The sequence below is a fragment of the Monodon monoceros genome, unplaced genomic scaffold, assembly GCF_005190385.1.
Source record: "Monodon monoceros isolate NGI ecotype Baffin Bay Population unplaced genomic scaffold, NGI_Narwhal_1 Super_Scaffold_1, whole genome shotgun sequence".
Classification (NCBI taxonomy): domain Eukaryota; kingdom Metazoa; phylum Chordata; class Mammalia; order Artiodactyla; family Monodontidae; genus Monodon; species Monodon monoceros.
Window position 1 is genome coordinate 76365099 of NW_021703765.1, and position 20327 is coordinate 76385425.

General features: G+C 44.0%; 1 protein-coding gene across 3 annotated transcripts in view; it reads left to right on the forward strand.

The window, feature by feature from the left end:
• Nucleotides 1-20327, forward strand: part of SUDS3 (SDS3 homolog, SIN3A corepressor complex component) — an 86046-nt gene that overhangs the window by 43931 nt on the left and 21788 nt on the right. The window contains exons 13-14 of one of the 3 annotated variants that reach the window (XM_029229035.1): nt 292-359; nt 647-687. The exons of 1 other annotated variant lie outside the window; for it this stretch is intronic. In XM_029229035.1, the coding sequence (XP_029084868.1) occupies nt 292-359; nt 647-672 (94 nt within the window). In that variant the 3' untranslated portion in view covers nt 673-687. Of the gene's footprint in view, nt 1-291; nt 518-646; nt 688-20327 lie in introns of those variants that run through there. One more of the 3 variants, XM_029229026.1, reaches the window with a different exon arrangement.

The window sequence follows — 20327 nt, forward strand, 5'->3', positions numbered from 1 at the left end:
AAGAATGGCTCCAGTTCTTGGCACTCTGCCCTTCACCACCTGCATCATCTCATTGAAGCCTCATGACAACCCTGGAGAGAATACACTGTTGTTATCACCAGTTTTCGGAGGAGGAAAGAGATTCTGTTAGTCACAGAAGATGGTTCAGTAACTTTTCCAAGGTCACACACTGAGTGGCCAAGTCCACATCTTTTGGAATCTGAGCCAGCTTTCCTGCCTACTACCCTTTGCTCTCCTTTCCCAACCTCATCTGTTAAAATCATGTTCAGCATTCTCACCTTTCTCTTCCAGTGCTTCCCTGGGAGTTTGCTTTTATCTGTTCTCACCTCTTGGACACACATCCAGAGCAAATTTTAGAGGTAAAAACACTCTTATTTTGTGGGACCCTTCCCCTTGCCGGATAACTCTGGGGTTCTCCCTTGGCATTAGAGTTGAGAGAGTCAAGTCCCTGGCCAAGAGATTGTTTCCTTTGAAAAGGCACAAGTATGACAGTTTCACAAAGGAAGGAACCGTTTAGAACGTGGAGAGTAATGGGTCTGGATGGAGCTGACTTTATCTCATAAGCAACGAGAGAGACTTTGGAGGGAAGCACATATCTGTATTTTTCCAACTCACTTTCTTCCTGCCTTTCCTATTGTCTGTAAAGTGAGGAGGAGAGGTAGGAGCCACTGAGAGCTGGACGTCGTGCACCATTACTGCGCTCTGGAGGTCAGTGGACCTTCCCATGTCACATCCTGTGGAGTCACCGGCTGGAAGAGCACACGGTTCTATGTCACCTGCAAGCTGCCTGCTCAGCTCCTGCCAGCAACCTGGGCAGAAGCAAGAATGGAACCAATTTCTGGTCTCTCTCACAAGTGTTAGAGACTCTCCAAGCCCCATCTTTGGGTAAGCACTTTCCTAGCTTTTAAAAAGGAGGCATATTGGGACTTCCTTGGCGGTCCAGTGGTTTAGACACCGCACTTGCATTGCAGAGGGCACAGGTTCGATCCCTGGTCCGGGAACTAAGGTTGTGCATGCCACGTGGTGCTGCCAAAAAAAAAAAAGGCACTAGATGGAATGAACTAGAAACGTGGGCACCAGCTCACTCTTTCTGGACATAATGGCATGGCAAGAAATATATTAGCTGTAGCAACTTTACTGTTAACCAGAATATTTTTGTGAATAGCTATGATTTTTAAGACAAAGAGATACATGTGTTTAGGAGGACCCCTAGGGGAGTGAGGTAGATAAGATACAGCATAGGTACCTAAGGTACTTAATCCCTTTACACATTTTCTCTAATCTGCGTTTGCTCAATTCCCTGAAAGATAGAAATCTATAAAATAGCAGAATTCGCTTTACAGATAGGGGAAGACCAATAATCAGAATTGTAAAGATTCTCTCCCCTGTTTCCCAGGAGCTGGAGACTCAGCAGTCTGTGTTCTGGTTTTCTGTAGGTATCTGCTCTCTCTGTGCCAAAGGTGTGGATGGTCCAGGAGTTGAAGCAGGCAGTATTCAAGAGCCAGCTAGGAGAGCAGTGTCAGGAGGGGTCAAGCAGGTGCTGAGGGTGGAAGTACAGCAGCCCCAGGAGTACAGGCAAGGCCCTGCAGCTAATCAAGAATCCCTTATTTCACCATTGAGTGTTTACGGAAATGCAGTGTGGCAAGCAAAGGCTTAGAAATTAGTGTTTGAATCTGGCTTTGCTGTTTAACTAGTTGTGTGATCTTGGTCAGCATAATCCCTCTGAATCTCAGTTCCCTCCTCTGTTAAATAATGTCCACCTCACAGGGTGATTTTGAGAGTTCTGGTATTAACACGTCTACTACGTACTACGTGCCAGGCATTTTACACATATTAACTAATTGAATCCTTATAATCCTGTGAGGTAGATAGTACTATAATCCTCCTTGTGTAGTTGAGGAAATCGAGAAACATTAGGTAATTTGCCCAAGGTCACACAGCTGGTAAATGGTGAGCCAGGATACTGAGCCCAGTGGTCTCTCTTGAGTCCCTGCTCTCGTTCACTGTGCTGTACTGTGAGGTATACATGGCATAGGACTGGACACGGAGTGCCCAGTCTACGGAGACTGGCCCTTCCATTGTCATCCTGCTGCCATCCAACTGCTCCCTATCCTTGGGTGTTAGTCTGAGTGCCAAATCCTAAGAGACCAGAGCAATTCCTGGGAAGCTAGTTGAGTGCCAGCAGACTGTGAAGATCAAGCTGGTGGCTTTAGAGATCATGCCAAGCATCAGCTATAAATGGGTTGTGAATACCCAGTGTGTTGGGTTGAGAAGGATTCTGAGGCCCAAGTCTGGGTGGAGTGGGAAGTAGTAGCCTAATCATTTACTTTTGCCTGCCATGGGCAAGGGAGCTGATTTATTTGCCATCCTGATTTAGTGTGACCCCTTCATTTTGAAGAGGAAAACATCTGAGGCCCAGAGATGATAATGATTTGCCTAAGGTCATATGGGTAGCTCTGGGCAGTGCACGGTTAGAACACGGTTGGGACAATTATTTGAGTACTTACTTGCGTCAGACTCTGTGCTCGGAAGCCTGGTGGACAGCCCACTTGATGACCTGGCTAATTTGTCTCAGTGGGTTCATTTTTGCCTTTGTCTGTGCCTGCAGTAGAGGCGATGGGGCTCCTGGGTTTGTCATCCTGATTTGGCCACTCATTGACCTTGGGACATTTACTTAATATCTGTATGCTTCAGTGTTAGGGCACACTCCTCCCAGCGTGCTTGGGACTTTTCTGGGTTTAGCTCTGAAAGTCTGAGGAACCCCCTCAGATACTGGCAAACTGGGGCAGCTGGTCACTCAGTTTCCTCTGTAAAGTAGCGGGGAGAATTGCCCCTGGAGTTCCTTTGAGGGTTAACTGATTTATTTTGGGTAAACCTTAGAGGTAGTGTTTGGGACATAGTAAGTCCTCAATACATGTTAGTTGTTAATTGTTCTTGTTTTCATTATTATGGGAGCCCAAGGGTCCCTGCCACAGAATGGTTTCCTGGAGAGGTTCATTCTTATCCCAGACAAGATTGGGAACCCTGCCATGATCATTTGGTCACCGGTAGCCAATTGCTTGGGATGTTTTTTCTTTTACTCGAAACAGTCAATAATCACGAGCTTGAGAATGTGATAGTCATTGCATTCAATTCAGATATTTATTATGCAGCATCTGTTGCATGTTACCTAGTGTACTAGGCTTTTTTTGGGGATTCAGAGACAGAAGCACGGCTCCATGGTTGTCAGTAATTCTAGTTCAATGTACTAGGTGTGGGGAATGGACGGGAGTGTGGGTGATGGAGAAAATAACAGCAGCTGACATTTATTGAGCATATGGTTAAGGCTTCATGTGCACCATCATTTATTATTCATTGTAATCCTGTGAGGTTGTTACCATGTATCTACATTTTACAGATTGGGAAGCTGAGGTTTTGAGAGGTGAAGAAACTCGCCTCAAGTTCAACCAACTCAATTCCAAAGCAGGTCTCACTGACCCAGAGTCTATATTCTTATTAACCATGAACGCTTTGTAATTTCTTCTGAAAGAAAAGAAAATTTGAGCTTGGCCTGAAAGCTAGGCTGGCCTTGAGCAGTGTCCGTGGCTGGGAATAGGAAATAATATAGAGGAAATGGTTTGAGGGAAAGCACAGAGGTGGGACAGTGGAGACATGTTTAAAAACTCAAAGAAGTGTGTGTTCAACAGTCAATCTGGATGAATGTGCTTTGAACTTTAAAGCCAGTTTGCTCCCCAGCCCCATATCTTTTTGTCCTTCCACACCTGGGGCTCACCTTCCTATCCTTTCTGTCTCTCTAGTTTTTTCCCTCTCCCTGGTCCAGCGTATTCCCCTCACCTCCCCTTTTATATCGCCAGTGTGGCAGTCCTGCGGTGACGCTTTCCAATTTCACACTTACATGCTCCTGAAAGTATTGGTAAACTAACTCGTATGCAAAACCAATCAAGGGCAACAGCACACGTTCCTGTCAGACAGTAATTTTGTTTGACTCCCTTTTCTTGTGATTTGTTCCCCCCTTCTTCCCACAAACATGGTACTTTGACCTTACCAGAAGTGGAAACTTTCAGGAATCCAAGTGTGGTGGAGCCCTGTAAGCATATGAGTAGTAGGAATGAATAAGGGCTCGTGTTGGTTGAGCACTTACTCTGTGCCCAGGCAAGTGCTAAGTACTTTCCATACGCTGTCTTATTTAATACACTCAACAACCATGAGAGGTGTGTCTTAATGATTCTCTAATTTTACAGATGAAGCAGTTGAGGCTCAGGGGAGAAAAGTGTGTTCACCTCTGCACCCCATTCATGTGTTTCCTTTTCCCATTGGCTTTCCCTATTGCTAACACAGACTGCCGAAGTATAGAGGATGCTTAGATGTCATCTGAGTCAACCCCCTCGTTTTTCACACCTGGAAACAGACATTGAGAAGGGAAAGGACTTGCCTAAGATCACACAGCCGATTATTGGTAGAGCAGGAGCTAGAATTCAGGTCTTGCAGCTCTTAATCCAATGACTGAGAAAAATCCCAGTCTTAAGGCTGAAGGGCATAGACTCAAGACTTGGGTTTGAGGTTTAGCTCTGCTGCTTATGAGCTGTGTGACCTTAGGCAGGTCACATAACCTCTCTGGGCTCCAATCTCCTTATCTAGAAGGTAGAGATATTAATAGTAGCCACCTCAGAAGTTTAGTGTGAGGATTAAATTAGGTCATGCAAACAAAGCAGCCAGCCAATGACCCTCATGCTTGAAACAAACCTTTGGTTGCCCTAATGCTTTAGAAAATGTATCCCACATTGCCGACTGCCCATGTTAGGGCTCATTATTACTTCAGTTGTCATCTGCCCCACCTGCTTGGGTCCCATCATGACTTGAGGCTAAGCCCACAGCAACCTTGCCCAAGGCAAGCCAACAGAAACCGCTAGCCACAGACCTTGAAATTCAAAACAAGCAGGTGTCCATGCCTCTTTCCTTCACCATATTAACGCCTCACTACAGGAGAGTTTGAATTGTTGCCCCTCTGGCTGTGCTGAGAAACCCAATGGACTGTGAGCCAGGGAGGAAAGGACCTGGATCATTTTTTGTTTTTCCTCCAAATTCCCAGGGACTGGTATACTGTAGGCACACATTAAATGCTTATTGAATGAATGAATGGTTGCCTATTGCCTGATTTCTCATTGCAGCATATTAATCTCTTTCAAAGATCAAAGTAATGCACGTGCAGTTTAGAAAGTCAAAGGATTCTACAAAGTTGGCCACAAAACACAGTAGTCCCCTGTTTTCTCCTTCATTTCCCCTCCCAGAATCAACCAGCTGATTATTTTCGTATTTAACTTCTATCTGTGTCTCCTTGTTACCAGTGCTAGATATTTCTGTTACAGGCATTCTCTATTAAATTCCCACTGTGGAAGCCATCCTCTACTCCCCCAGAATATAGTTCTGTCATAATCTTGATTAGGTCAATATTCAGTGTTTACAATAATATGACTATATAAATGCTAGTCAGAGCTGAGTCATGTTGTAAACTATGACTGCTTTTTCTTTCCTGGACAGTGTTCTCCCCAGGAGTCAATAATTATCTTGCTCTTTAAAACAGTTTTGTGTTTGCTTGCTTTTCTGTGCACTATTGTAAATTCGACCTCAAAGCCTTGACTGAGTGTCTCAGTTCCTCCCAATACATTGAGATGCACCAGGTATTCCGTCCATTTCATCACTCTCAAAAAGCATCCTCCCTGGGGACCTCTGACCTCCACTCTGGACTGGTTGCCCTGCAGCCTGGCACACAGTGGTCCCTCGGGTCCCGCTTCACCACCATCCTGGAGCTCCCCATTACCTCTCTTTGGGTTTGGATCTCCCATTTCTTGTTTCTCTTGTCTTCCTATTTCTCTGCTTCCTCCCCGATTTGGGTAAAACGCATCTTGCAGTAACTTACCAAGCGTGATTCAGAACACTTTTATTCTGTTCTCTTCATTGATGCTTTGGCTGGTATAACTACGTTTTTCATGCCCAGAATTTAGGCCTATATATTTCCAGAACTGAAAAGGCCTGCTAAGTACTTAGCACTTAACCATATTTCAAACAGCCCCTCCCTCCCTTAACCTCCATTTCTAGAGGTTCCCTGTGCTGCTAATTCATTATTGTCAAGTTTTAAAATTCAGGATTTTTTTTTAAAATTTACTTTTCAGCTTCTGAAATTTGGTTGTTTCTTTTCCAATGTTTTCCATTCTGGAGGGTTTAATTCTGGCTTGGAAATCATTTTCCTTCAAGAATTTGAAGGCACTGTTGATTGCTTTCTAGCTTCCAATGTTGCCCTTGAGAAGTCTGAAGCCATTGTGATTACTGATTATTTGACTTTTTTCCCCAGCTTTATCGTGATATAATTGATATATGACATTGTGTACAAGTTTAAGGTGTCCAACATGATTTGATGTATTTGTGTATTGTGATGTGATTACCAATAAGGCTAGTTAACATATCCATCATCTTATTAGTTACCGTTCTATGTGTGTGTGTGTGTGTGTGTGTGTGTGCGTGGTGAGAACTTTTAAGATTTACGATCTTAGCACCTTCTAAGCGTACAGTGCAGTATTGTTAACTATAGTTACCCTGCTGTCCATTACATCCCCAGGCTTTACAAAATAAACTGGAGGTTTGTACCTCTGACCACCTTCGCCCATTTCCCCCACCTCCTAGGCCCTGCCTCTGGCAACCACCCATCTACTCTATGAGTTCATCTTTTTTAGATTCCACATGTAAGTGATATCATACAGCATTTTTCTTTGTCTGACTTATTTCACTTACATAATGCCCTCAAGTTTCATTCATATTGTTGCAAATGGTAGGATTTTCTTTTTTATGGCTGAATAATATTCCATTTTGTATATATACCACATTTTCTTTCTTGTTTTACTTTACTTTTTTTTTGTGGCTGTGCTATGTGGTTTACGGGATCTTGGCTCCCTGACTAGGGATCAAGCCCAGGCCCATGGCAGTGAAAGCGTGGAGTCCTAACCACTGGACTGCCAGGGACTTCCCTATACCACATTTTCTTTATCCATTCATCTGTCAGTGAACACAGGTTTTTCTCACGTCTTGGCTCTTGTGAATAATTCTTCAGTGAACAAGGTGGGGTGCAGATATCTCTTTGAGATAATGATTTCATCTTCTTTGGATATATACCCAGGAGTGAGATCGCTGGATCATATGGTAGTTCTATTTTTAATTTTTTGAGGAACCTCCATACTGTTTTCCATAGTGGCTGCACAAATTTACATTCCCATCAACACTGCACAAGGGTTCCCTTTCCTCCATATCCTGGCCAGCATTTGTTAACTCTTGTCTTTGTGCTAATAACCATTTTATAGGTGTGACGTAATATCTCGTGGTTTTGATTTTCGTTTCCTGATGATAAGTGTTGTTGAGCAAATTTTCATGTGCCTGTTGGCCATTTGTGTATCTTCTTCATTTATTTATTTATTTATTTATTTTTGGCTGTGTTGGGTCTTTGTTGCTGTGTGCGGGCTTTCTCTAGTTGCAGCGAGTGGGGGCTACTCTTTGTTGCGGTGCTCTGGCTTCTCATTGTGATGGCTTTTTGTTGCAGAGCACAGGCTCTAGGGCACATGGGCTTCAGTAGTTGTGGCGTGTGGGCTCATTAGTTGTGGCTCACCAGCTCTAGAGCGCAGGCTCAGTAGTTGTGGCACACGGGCTTAGTTGCTCCACGGTGTGTGGGATCTTCCCGGACCAGGGCTTGAGCCTGTGTCCCCTGCATTGGCAGGCAGATTCTTAATAACTGCACCACTAGGGAAGTCCCTCCTTGGTGTTTTGAAAGTTCATGACAGTAGGCTCTGGTGTGGGCCCATTGTGCTAAGTGGTTAGTTGGCTTTTTCAATTCTGGAAACTTAGGTCCTCAGATTCTGAGAATTGAAATACACATATACATAAATATACACATACTACATACCTATTTCATGGATGTGATAGGCAGCCTCCAAGATGGCCCCAATGGTCCTCGCCTCCTGATAGTCATACCTTGTACAGTTCACTCTCATTATTGGACCAGGATTGGTCTCTGTGACCAATAGCACACAGTGGAAATGATAATAATTCACTTCTGAGATTGGGCTATAAAAGGCACCGTGACTTCCATTTGGCCATGCTCTCTCTTTCTCTTGGATCACTTGCTTTGGGGGAAGCCAGCTACCATGTGAAGAAGCCTTATGGGGAGTTCCGTGTGGTAAAGAACTGAGGCCTCCTGCCAATGGCCAGCTAGCAACTGAGGCTTCTGCCAACAGCCATGTGAGTGAGTCACTTTGGAAAGAATCCTCTAGCCCCAGTCCAGCCATCAGATGAGACAGCAGCCCTTGCTGACAGCTTGACTGCAACCTCTGAGGAGACCCTGAGCCAGAACTACCGCACTAAGCTGCTCCTAGATTCCTGACCTTCAGAAACTAGCTAAGAGAATAAATGTTTGTTATAAGTTTCTGTGTGGTTGGGGTAATTTTTTTTATGCAGCAATAGGTAAATAATATAATGCATGATTTCCTCCCCTCCATTTTTTCTGTTCTTGCATTCAGTGATTCCTGTTACTTGGATAGTAGACTTCCTATAACAGTCTTTAAATTTTCATTTCTTTCCTATTTTTCTTTATCTTTTTACCTTCTATTCTGGGCGATTTCCTTAACTTTATTTTCTAACCTTTCTATTGAGTTTAACTTCTGCTCTTTCATTAAAACAAAAAATATTTTTACTAAGAGCTATTTTTGTTTTCTAATTTTTTATTCCCTCTTTTTTTTTTTTTTTTTTTTTTTAAATGTAGGACGTGTTTCTGGAGTCCTTTCGTTCAGAGACCTTTAGTTTTATCTTCTCTAGAGGAGAAATCTCTGGTCTCTTGCCAGGTTGGGATCTTGGCAATCTTGCTGTATGAAGTAGGGAGACAGATCTTGGGAACTCAGAGCTTCTTAAACTGAATTTCCACCATTCCCACTGCCTTCACCTTCATTTCTAGGGGTATCTTCCTTTCTGATTAGGTGCTGCTAATCCATGTTCCTCTGCTTTATCAACTGCTGGCTTAAGATTTTGTTCTGTTTTTTTCATCTGCATTCAGCTTCTGCAATTTGTTTTTTTCCTTGCCTGTTCTCTCAATTCTGGTGGGTGTAAACCCTAAAACAACAACAAAAAAACACCTCTGTAGTTGTCTTCATGGGATTTCATGGAAAAGAGAAAAAAAGATATGTGTATTTAACCAACCCTCTTTACCTCAGCCCTTCAGGCCTTACCTGCTCCCACCTCTCTCTGGGACCTTCTGTGACTCATTGAGCCTCTTACTCATCAAGACAATGAAAGGGACATTGGCTTTCTCACTGTCACTGTGGTTCTGAAGTCACAGTCAATGAATAACTGCAGTGGGAACATTAGCAGGTCATTTCCAAGTAATCAGTCTGTCCATACTTAACTGCATACCTGCTGGTTTGTGCCTGAGGACAGTCAGTGGCCTTGAACTGCAGACGTTAACTTCAGAGCTGAGTGTCAAGATTTAAGAGGAGGGGCCTTCCCTGGTGGCGCAGTGGTTAAGAATCCATCTGCCAATGCAGGGGACATGGGTTCGATCCCTGGTCTGAGAAGAGCCCACATGCTGCGGAGCAGCTAAGACCGTGCACCACAACTACTGAGTCTGCGCTCTAGAGCCTGCGAGCCGCAACTACTGAAACCTACACGCCTAGAGCCCATACACTGCAACGAAGAGTAGTCCCCGCTCTCCACAACTAGAGAAAGCCTGCGCGCAGCAACGAAGACCCAACGCAGCCAAAAATAAATAAATGTATTAAAAAAAAAAGGTATAAGAGGAGGAATTTACATACATGTACCTTGGAGGTCCGAGTATGTGTATATAACACAACGCCAGTGGGTTTATATGCATATATGTGCACATACACACATCTCAAAAATGAGCCTTCTTGCCAAACAAAACCCAGCTTTGGACTGCGGATGAAATTAGAAGCGTGAAAAATGTTTAGCCTGAAGTTTGTTTAAATATTCATGACGTCTTCAAAGCAAAGCTTTTGGGAAGACTAAGCCACCTGGAATACAGCTGGGATAGTACAATGAGGCATCTTGAAAAAAATCAGAGTCCTATGCAGGGCTGAGAAGAATATTCAGAGGTGATCTAGCCCGGCCTCCTACTGCCTGCTGTAATAAACTATTTTGGGTAAGTCATGCTCATCATTAGCAAGATCAGATTAATATTTAGAAAGTGTAGTACTGTTTTTTCCGTTTGAAGATAATTATATTTTGGGTTATACAACTTACTTGGGGTAACAAATTCCATTTATCGACTCCCTATCCTTCCTCATGAGATACGGTTTTACAGACGGCAGTTATGTGGCACACGCATCATTGTTCTCCCCTTTTGTACCCATGACAGACATTACTAATCAGTATGGCCCTCATTCTCTCTAGGTCCACATGTGAAGTCTCATGATCCTTTTCCATGCAGTGGCCACCAGCAATGGATTGGGGGTGGGGTGAGGTGAGGTGGCAGGCACACACACCAGATGAAACACAAAAGCCGTTTCTGGTTGGGTCTTTTATCACCAATCTCAGCTGAACGTGCTCCTGTTCACATTACTTTATCCAGAACTGATCTAGGCATGATCCATAAAGAACACACTAGAGTAGAATTTTGGCTTTGTGGCCTAAAATCACTTTAGCAATTTTACTTGTCCTTTTGGTATCTCACCTCCCATGTTTGTCCTGGGTTTTGATTTAAATTCCAGGAGTTTGTGTTTATGCAGTCAGTTTCTTGAACTGAGTAGATTGCTTTTTCCTGTTACACATCATCATCTTTTTATTCTAAACCACGGGTCAGCAAACCATGAGCCACGGACCAAATCCAGCCTGCCACCTGTTTTGTGAATAAAGTTTTATTGGAACATAACCACACCCATAAATTTACACATCTCCAAGACTGCTTTCGCATTAAAAGGGCAGAGCTGAGTAGTTGTGACAGAGAATGTCTGGCCCACAGAGCCAAAAATATTTGGCAGAAAGACTCGGTGGGCTTCCCTGGTGGTGCAGTGGATGAGAATCCGCCTGTCAACGCAGGGGAATCCGCCTGCCAATGCAGGGGACACAGGTTCGAGCTCTGGTCCGGGAAGATCCCGCATGCCACGGACCAACTAAGCCTGTGCTCCACAACTACTGAGCCTGCACTCTAGAGCCCGCAAGCCACAACTCCTGAGCCTGTGTGCCACAACTACTGAAGCCTGTGCACCTAGAACCTGTGTTCCGCAACAAGAGAAGCCATTGCAGTGAGAAACCCACGTACCGCAACGAAGAGCAGCCCCTGCTCACCGCAACTAGAGAAAAGCCCGCGGGCAGCAACGAAGACCCAACGCAGCCAAAAATAAATAAATTTTAAAAAATAATAACGTGCTTAGGTGGAGAAGAGTATTAAAAAAAAAAAAAGACTCATTGGTACCCTCTGTGGTTGCAAACTAAAATTAGCAGTGGGCATGGAGCTGACTCCTTCAGGGTAATTGGTGGGCCGTGGAGGTGCTGGCTCCTGTCTATTACTCTAAGATGTTTTTTACCTCAATCTCCATCTTTGGAATAGGGAAGAAAAATACCTGTTTTTACATCTTCCAATTTTCTGAGTATATGAGATTTCAAGCAAGAGAACTTGCCTTGAATGGAGATTGCAAAGCAGAAGCCTGTGGGTAAGCTCCAACCCACAGGTGCTCTCTTTGGCTTACACAGTGAATTGTAAGAAATTGAATTAAACATTCTTTTTTTTAATTGAGAGATTTTTATTTTATTTTATTTTATTTTGCGATACGTGGGCCTCTTACTGCTGTGGCCTCTCCCGTTGCGGAGCACAGGCTCCGGACACGCAGGCCCAGCGGCCATGGCTCACGGGCCCAGCAGCTCCGCGGCATGTGGGATCTTCCTGGACTGGGGCACGAACCCGCGTCCCCTGCATCGGCAGGCAGACTCCCAACCACTGTGCCACCAGGGAAGCCCTAATTGAGAGATTTTTGAGCGCCTCCTGAGTAGTTAGCCAACTTTGTGACTGAGTTTGTTGTCCTACGTGGACACAATGGCTGGAGTTGAGTAGAAGCTTCTCCCATTAGACAGCACACACTCTCTTGGTAACCAGTCCCCACCATGCCTATTATCTCCCCAACACTGAAGCTGTGTCAGTTACTATTTAAAACGTTCCATTTCAGTCATTTACTCTGCCCTCTGATCCTTGTAGACAGTTGAATTTGTAACTTCCACATCTAAGCAGGAGAGATTTTCAGCTGGGTGTAAGGAAGAACATCATCTACGAGATGAAGCACACTTTACAACCATTTGAACTGAATTGATAGAAAACCTTAACTCCCTAATTTTATGCATTTTAAAGGAACTTATCTTTAAATCAAGACATTTAAAATAAGAATATGTGAAAGAAAAGCTGTCTTTAGTACACACGTACATATATAATTGTGGACTGTGATGCCCACTTACTGAGGGCTAAATGTTGCCTCCGTAGAGTTATGGGGGAATTCATAATTATGTTCAAATCCTAGCTAGGCTCGCTGAGAGGTCAGCTGGTACCTTGGACAGCACCCTCCCAAGTCTTTGGGGTGAGTTCTGCAGGGGAAATACTGTATCTAGCACCCACTCTTAAAATTTCCAGCTAACTCTGGACTCTTATTTTTTAAATACTTGTAACTCCTATAAAGGGGAACAGCAAATAAGAGAATGGGTAACTATCAAAACTAGAGTCTTCAGGACATTTTAATTATTTATGTACCTTTTTAAGGTTTATTTATTGCTTATTTTAAAGGCCTGAATGGTGGCAGGGGGTTATTTCTTCTTCCTGAAAGCTACATAGCATTTGCTCTTTGCTTTCTGCACTTTTCTTTCAACAATGTCTGGCACATAGTGAATGGTCAGTAATGAAAGCTTGCCCCTCCTATGGTGACATTTACAATTGCTCATCTCAGTCACAAAAAAGCAAGGTGCTAATGGGAAAGGGGTGGAGCATTTGATCCTTTTGTGGAAAGTGCGTTTTGTTTGGGCTTTCTGAAATAGGCTGCATTACTTCCCCTTGCCAACTTTGTTCACAAGCGGAATGAGTGAAATAAGAGAATCAGATCTAGCATCCTCCCCGACTCCCACTGTACACATGCACACACACGCATACACAATGCATTTCAAAGTGAACTCCCCACAAAATACACAGTACATTGCCCTCAACACCAGGGTCATTCCTTGAGTCTAGGTCCTTGCTCATACTTCATATTTCACGACCCATCCTTGGCAGCAAACTTCACAGCATTTAGATCTTGTGTGGCCAAGAAGAACTCTCCTTCCCCACCACGCTACATATTAATATCATTTCTCCTTCAGGCTCTTAGCACTTACTCTCTGTACTCCTCACTTGGCAGGTAATCATGCACGTCTCTTGTTCTGTTATTTAAATCTGGTATTTAACCTTTCCTGTGTTGGTTTCTATATCTCTCTGCCTGGTTATATGCAAACTGCATATAAGGAAAGGTAGATATTAGCATGGTTTCCTGTGCATAGTAAGTTTTTTATTAGTCTACCCCAGAAGCATGCCTTGAGACAAGATTCAGGTCTAGTTAGTTTATTTGGGAGGTGATCCAGTGTAAATGAGGGAGTAGGAAAGTGAGATAAGCAAAGGAAGGAAAGAGGAGGGTGTGATAGGTATTGGTTCACCACTGTGGGCAACTGTGCACAATCCTGCTGAGGACCTTCTAAGATAGGTTGGTCCAATAGAAATATATATAACGCAAGCCACAAATACAAGCCACATGTGTGATTTAAAGTTTTCTAGTAGCCACATAAAGAGAAACAGATGAAATTAACGTTAGTAACGTATTTCATTTAACTCAATATATCTTTTTGGGTTTTTTTGGCCATGCCCCAGGGCATGCAGGAACTTAGTTCTCCGACAAGGGATCAAACCCTTGCCCCCTGCAGTGGAAACGTGAAGTCCTAACCACTGGACAGCCAGAGAATTCCCAAACCCAATGTATCATACATATCACTTCAGTATATAGTCAATATAAAAATTATGTGTTGGTTGATTGAAAATCTCTGGATTCCTGCCATGGCAGCCTTTTCTCCTTAGTTTTGGTGTCAGCGTTAAGGACTGACTTGTGTGGTTACACAGGTTGAGCACTGCATCACTCTTGGGGGCAACACTCACCTAGGCTTCCATAGACTGCAGTGTACCTGGTGCCCCTAACGTGCAGTGCCCAACCTGCACAACTCCTCATGCGAGGGCTGTCAGCCTCTTACCTCTTATTACCATGCTCATCACTTTGGAGAAAGAATAAAGGATTGTTAGAGCAGACGTAATTCACTTGGGCTCAGCTACAGTATTCTTTTAAGGGTCACTAAACATTTCAAGCACCTGACACCATTTCCTTGCAAGCCAGCATCATGAGTAATCAACAGAAGCCAGCACCTCCAGGGCCCTGTAATCGCTCTGAAGGAGTCGGCTTTAACCCCACTGGGAATTTTAGCTTGCAGTCTGCAGAGGGTACCAATGAGTCTTTTTGCCAGGCACCCTTAACAGACATGGCTTGGAAGTGGCTCACCCAGGTTGGGGCTGGAAGCTGGGAGCTCAGAGCTTCCGCTCCAGGGCTAGGCTTCCTCACTCCCTCTTTCTCTACTGGGCTTCCTCACCTCAGTCACCCGCAAGGTGTCTGGCTGCAAGAGTCAGTGAACTCTGGATGCCCAAGGTCAACCTTTCAGTCACAGGGGGCCTCTGAGTTGATTTCACTCTTTCATTTGTTCCTCTGGTGGCAACAAACCATGCAAGTGAAATCAAATTGGCCTTATTGGTAGCATCTAGAAAAAAATATTCAAAGGCGTTTGCAGGGAGGTAATGGTGGAATTAATAGAACACAGAATTGGAAATCAACTCAGAAATCAAGCACTCCAGCCATTTCTTGTTACATATGTTGTGTAGGAGAATGGGAGAGGTTTCGGACTCATTCAGGGTTACACAGTGGGTTAGTGGCAGAGGGTTAGATTCCTTGTGGAAGAGGCTCTGTCTTATTTACCTCCCCAGTGCATTGTGTCTGGTACACAGTATTCAGTAGATGTTTGTGGAATGAACTGATGCATTTTTATAATATCTGGATTACCTAGAGGTAAAAAATACATACATTTCCTCCCTATATATCTGTGGAATGCATGTGTATTGATTTTGCAAACCCAGCATTCATTACCCTTCCTACTTATGGTACATCCCTCCCCAACACTGCAGGGACCCATATGATCCGAGTATGGCCAATCTGAGCATTCCGTTTCCCTAGCCACAGTGATTTGTTCAACGATCAACATGTGGTCCAAGCCTGACTAGTCACAGCGTATGCAAATTCAATTCTGGGGATTTGTTTTGGTCCTGCTCTCACCAGCAGGGGAGAGGCAGCCTGAGAATGAAGCCAATACAGAAGAAAGCAGAACTGAGAGCTGGAGAAAGCATTGCCAAGTTTTGGTGGTGGCATTTGACCACCAATATCTATGTGTACCCAAAGTCTGTCCCTGGATTTTTCAGTTATATGAGCTGGATATTCCCTTCTTTTTAAACAAAACAAAACAAAAAAACCCAGGTTTTTGTTATTTGCATCTGAAACCAAATGACAAGTAAACTAGCTTAAAGCACCAATGAAACAACCTACAGATTAGTTAGTACCTCCAACATCTCCTGTTGTTTGGATTTTCACCCTCCCATGAGCTGAGGGAAGGTGGTCCCTCCCCAGCCTTAGGGGGTAAACTTTGACGAGCCTAGACTTGAGATAGTGATTTTATTCTCCTGGTGGATGATTGCTTTAGGCATGAGTAGGTGATGCAAACCGGTGAAGGGAGGGAAGTTTCCTGCCTGAATTCTGGGATAGATTTTCCTCTTGGGTACAAAGAAGTAAACTGTCCTTTCCTGCCTTTGTACATGGCTCTGCAAGGATGCGATGACTGGATCTGAAGCTGTCAGCTTGAGGCCATGAAGAGACAAGTCTGAGGATAGGAACCGGAGTATTAAGGGTGATAACGCAAGGAGATGGAAGAAGCCTGTGTCCTTGGTGGTATCATTGAACTACTAAACCTCATTATTACCAGACTTAAAAATTTGAGATGTCATTATTTTTTCATTTGGAATTCTCTTACAAGTTGATTGGAATAACTGTGTTTTTAAAATTTGTTTTTAATTTTTAAATTTTTATTTATTTTTGGCCGAGCCTTGCGGCTTGCAGGATCTTAGTTCCCTGACCAGGGATTGAACCCTGGGCCATGGCAGTGAGAGCACCAAGTCCTAACCACCGGCCCACCAGGGAAGTCCCTGAATAACTGTTTTGTAAGTAGAAAAGAGAAGTGAGAACTTTGGAATCTTACAGGGAAGACCTGTATGTAAAATAATTGTATGAGGAGTTGCCCTTGAAGTGGGGGTGGAGTGCTGAAACCTTGCCCACTTGGACTCCAGTATTTTCCCTTATGACAGGACCCAAGTTTCCTCTGGAATCCTGTGCCTCTGCAGAACCTAGTTTGAAGACTGGCTTGAAGGCTGACTTTTAAACTAGAACAAGATGTCTCAGCCTTGGCACTGTAGATATTTTGGGCCATAATTCTTTGTTGTGGGGGCTGCCGTGTGCATCTAGGACGCTTAGCAGCACCCCAGGGCTCTACCCACGAGACGCCAGTAGCACTCTGTGCCCGGTCGTGACAACTGAAAATGTTTCCAGACGTTGTCCAATGTTCCTTGGGTGGAAAAAATGTCCCTAGATGAGAACTTCTAAACCAGAATTACTCACGTCTCAATTATTTTAGAACAGTAAGTTTGCTGTATTGTGAGACAGTCTTGAGGTATGATTAAAAACAAATGAGGGGCCTCCCTGGTGGCGTAGTGGTTAAGAATCCGCCTGCCAATGCAGGGGACGCGGGTTAGAGCCCCGGTCCGGGAAGATCCCACATGCCACGGAGCAACTAAGCCCGTGTGCCACAACTACTAAGCCTGCGCGCTAGAGCCCGCGAGCCACAACTGCTGATCCCGCGAGCCACAACTACTGAAGCCCACGCACCTAGAGCCCGTGCTCCACAACAAGAGAAGCCACCGCAATGAGAAGCCCGCGCACCGCAACCAAGAGCAGATCCCGCTTGCTGCAACTAGAGAAAACCCACGCGCAGCAACAGACCCAACACAGCCAAAAATAAAATAAATTTATAAGAAAAAAAAACAAATGAATTACAGAAAATGACAGGAGATGAGGAGGATGTGGAGAAACTGGACCCCTTGTGCATTGCTGCTAGGAACGTAAAATGGTGCAGCCTCTGTGGAAAACAGTTCTGTGTCTCTTTAAAAAGTTAAGTATAGAATTACCGTATGATCCAGCCATCCTAAACTCAGTTCCTAAATGTATACCCCAAAGAATTGAAAGCAGGAACTCAAACAGATATTTGTACACTAATGTTCATAGCAGCATTTTTCACAATAACTAAAAAATGGAAGCAACCCAAGTGTCCACTGGCAGACGAATGGATAAGTAAAATGTGGTCTCTGCATACAACGGGAATGTCATTCAGCTGTAAAAAGAATGAAGTTCTGCTACATGCTACAATGTGGGTGAACCTTTACAACATTATGCTAGGTGAAGTAAGCCAGACACAGAAGGACAAATGTGATTCCACTTACATGAAATACCTAGAATAGGAAAATTCACAGAGACAGAAAACAGTAGAGGTGACCAGGGACTGGGGAGAAGGTGGACCTAGGGAGTTACTGCTTAATGTGTACAGAGTTTCAGTTTGGGGTGATGAAAAAGTTTGGAACTAGATAGTGGTGATGGTTGTACAACATTGAGAATGTAATTAATGCCATTGAATTGTACGCTTAAACCTGGTCACTAACCTGGTCATAAAATAGCAAACTTTACGTTACAAATACATTTTTTTTTTTACTGCAATAAGAAAGTAAACAAAAAAACTTCAAATAAGTTAAAGTCATAAGTTTTTGCCAATTTCTGTACTGTTTGGTGCAATGCATGACCAAGATGCTGTGGCCTGTGATGGAACATTTGAGGGGAAGGAGTAGGTAGGATGTGGGGACTCTGACCATTAGGGTTAGCGTCTGTGGAGTTCTAAGACATCCGTTCTAGAAGTGTAGGTTCTGTTGAGTACTCGCCGTGTACTAAGCTAAGGTCTTCACACAGATCACCTCATTTAACTCTCAGAACAGCCCCGCAAAACAGTCCAGGTGCTCCTATTGCTCCCCTGTATTTGTGATTAAACCGAGGCTCAGAGAAAGGGATAGAGACCGTATTCAATCAAACTGAGGTAGTTGGGTTCCATATGGTCCCATGCTTTTAACCATTGCACCCTCTTTTGCTGAGATTTGGAGCCAAAATCCTTACCATTGGATTAAAAAAACCTATTTTGAGTTTTTACTTAGTCAAACAGTAATAAAGGAGAAGTGAAATCATTAGTGGCTCCCAAGCGGCCCTGCTCATTCTGACTCTACAGTTTTTTGTGTTCTTTTTTTTTAATCTCATTACACGGAAAATGTGTTTTCCTGTGAACAGTGTCAGTTAGATCAGAGAAGCATTTTTCCCAGGAGGGAGGCTGAAGTGTACGGGCATTTCCATGGGTCAGGGCGCACCTGAGATGTGAATTTCCAGGTTCCTGCTGGGGCTTAGATGGCTATATCCACATTTTCTTGTCAGTCTTTCTGCCTTATTGGGGAGTGGATTATGGCACTTAATGATTTAATCTGTGTGAACTCTAGACAAAACATGTCTCCACTTTGCTGTCAGGTAAATGTTAATTTATTCTGCTTTTGGATCTAAAGAGGTGAATGAAGTGATTGACGAAGCAGTGTGTGTGTGTGCGTGCGCGCGCGCACGCATGCTTGCACGTGTGTGTGTGCTGATACACAAGGATCTGAGTGAAGAGAAGCAATTGTGGCTTAAATCTAGGGGTTTTAAGTGGAAAGTTCTTGAGTCTCCTTTCAAGGACTACAGCCTCCCCTTCCCCAAAATTGTATGCAGAACTTTGTGTCTAGGGCATGATTATTTTTTTGGAGGTCGCACAACACAGTGTTCATCAGAATCTCAAAGGGGTTTTAGAGAATGTCCGTCTGTAATTTTATGTTGCCTGTTAGCTGGCACGTCTTTCACTTTGAAGAGCCACAATCATCTTAGGTACAAGAGGTCCTTGATATTTGAGAAGCATCTTTATCTAGGTAAGGCGCTGAGCTATGGGAATTGTTATTATTTTGAGCTTGTTAAGTTTGAAGCTTGAAAAAGCCCAGCCAGATTGATATAAACTTCGGCAGGATGAATCTGAGCATGGCCATCTGCGCCTCCAGCCGGCTGTCTACTTCTCCTTCTGTTCCGCTGCTCGAGCCCCTGCCCACTTTATGTGCTCCAGGCCTGGAACCACCGTGGGGAATGGAAAGACCAGACAGTTTCACTTTATTTAACTCGTGTCTCGCACATAATAGGAATTTTTTTTTTAATGGTAGTTAAAAAAAGCACACCCATCCAGATCTCTGGGAAAATTGTTATTTGTTCCGTATGTAGAACAAGGAGATTCCCATTCTTCTCTTAGGCAGAACCTAGAGACAAGCTCAGGTTTTACACATTTATGGCAAATGGAAAGCCATCAGAATGTGAGTTTCTTTACTTAAAAAACAAACAAGGGGCTTCCCTGGTGGCGCAGTGGTTGAGAGCCCGCCTGCCGATGCAGGGGACGCGGGTTCGTACCCCGGTCCGGGAAGATCCCACATGCCACGAAGCGGCTGGGCCCGTGAGCCATGGCCGCTGAGCCTGCGCGTCCGGAGCCTGTGCTCCGCAGCGGGAGAGGCCACAGCAGTGAGAGGCCCGCGTACCGCAAAAAAAAAAAAAAAAAAAAAAAAGTACGATTAGCTGAGTATTCAGCACATGCCATGCTCTGTCTGTGATCTTGTGCAATATCTCCATCAGTCATCACAGCAGTCAGGGAGGTTGGTCCTCTCAAAACCATGTTAGAGACCAGGAAATTGAGGTTTACAGAGGTGAAGCAATTTGCCCATCGTCAGATCAACAGCAGGCACCAAGAGGCAGACTCTGAAAGCCCACCGTTTCCATGATGCTGAGCCAGTTCACCTCACATTTTCTCATTTGATCAGGAAAGATTTCCTGTGTGAGAAGGACCACAACCTGGAGGTTAACAAATGGTGTATATTCCATGGACGTGTCTGTCTGTAATTCGCTGGGGATTAAGAATTCCTTCTCAAATTTTACTGTGTATACAAATCATCTGGGAATCTTATTAATATGCAAATTCTGAATCAGCAG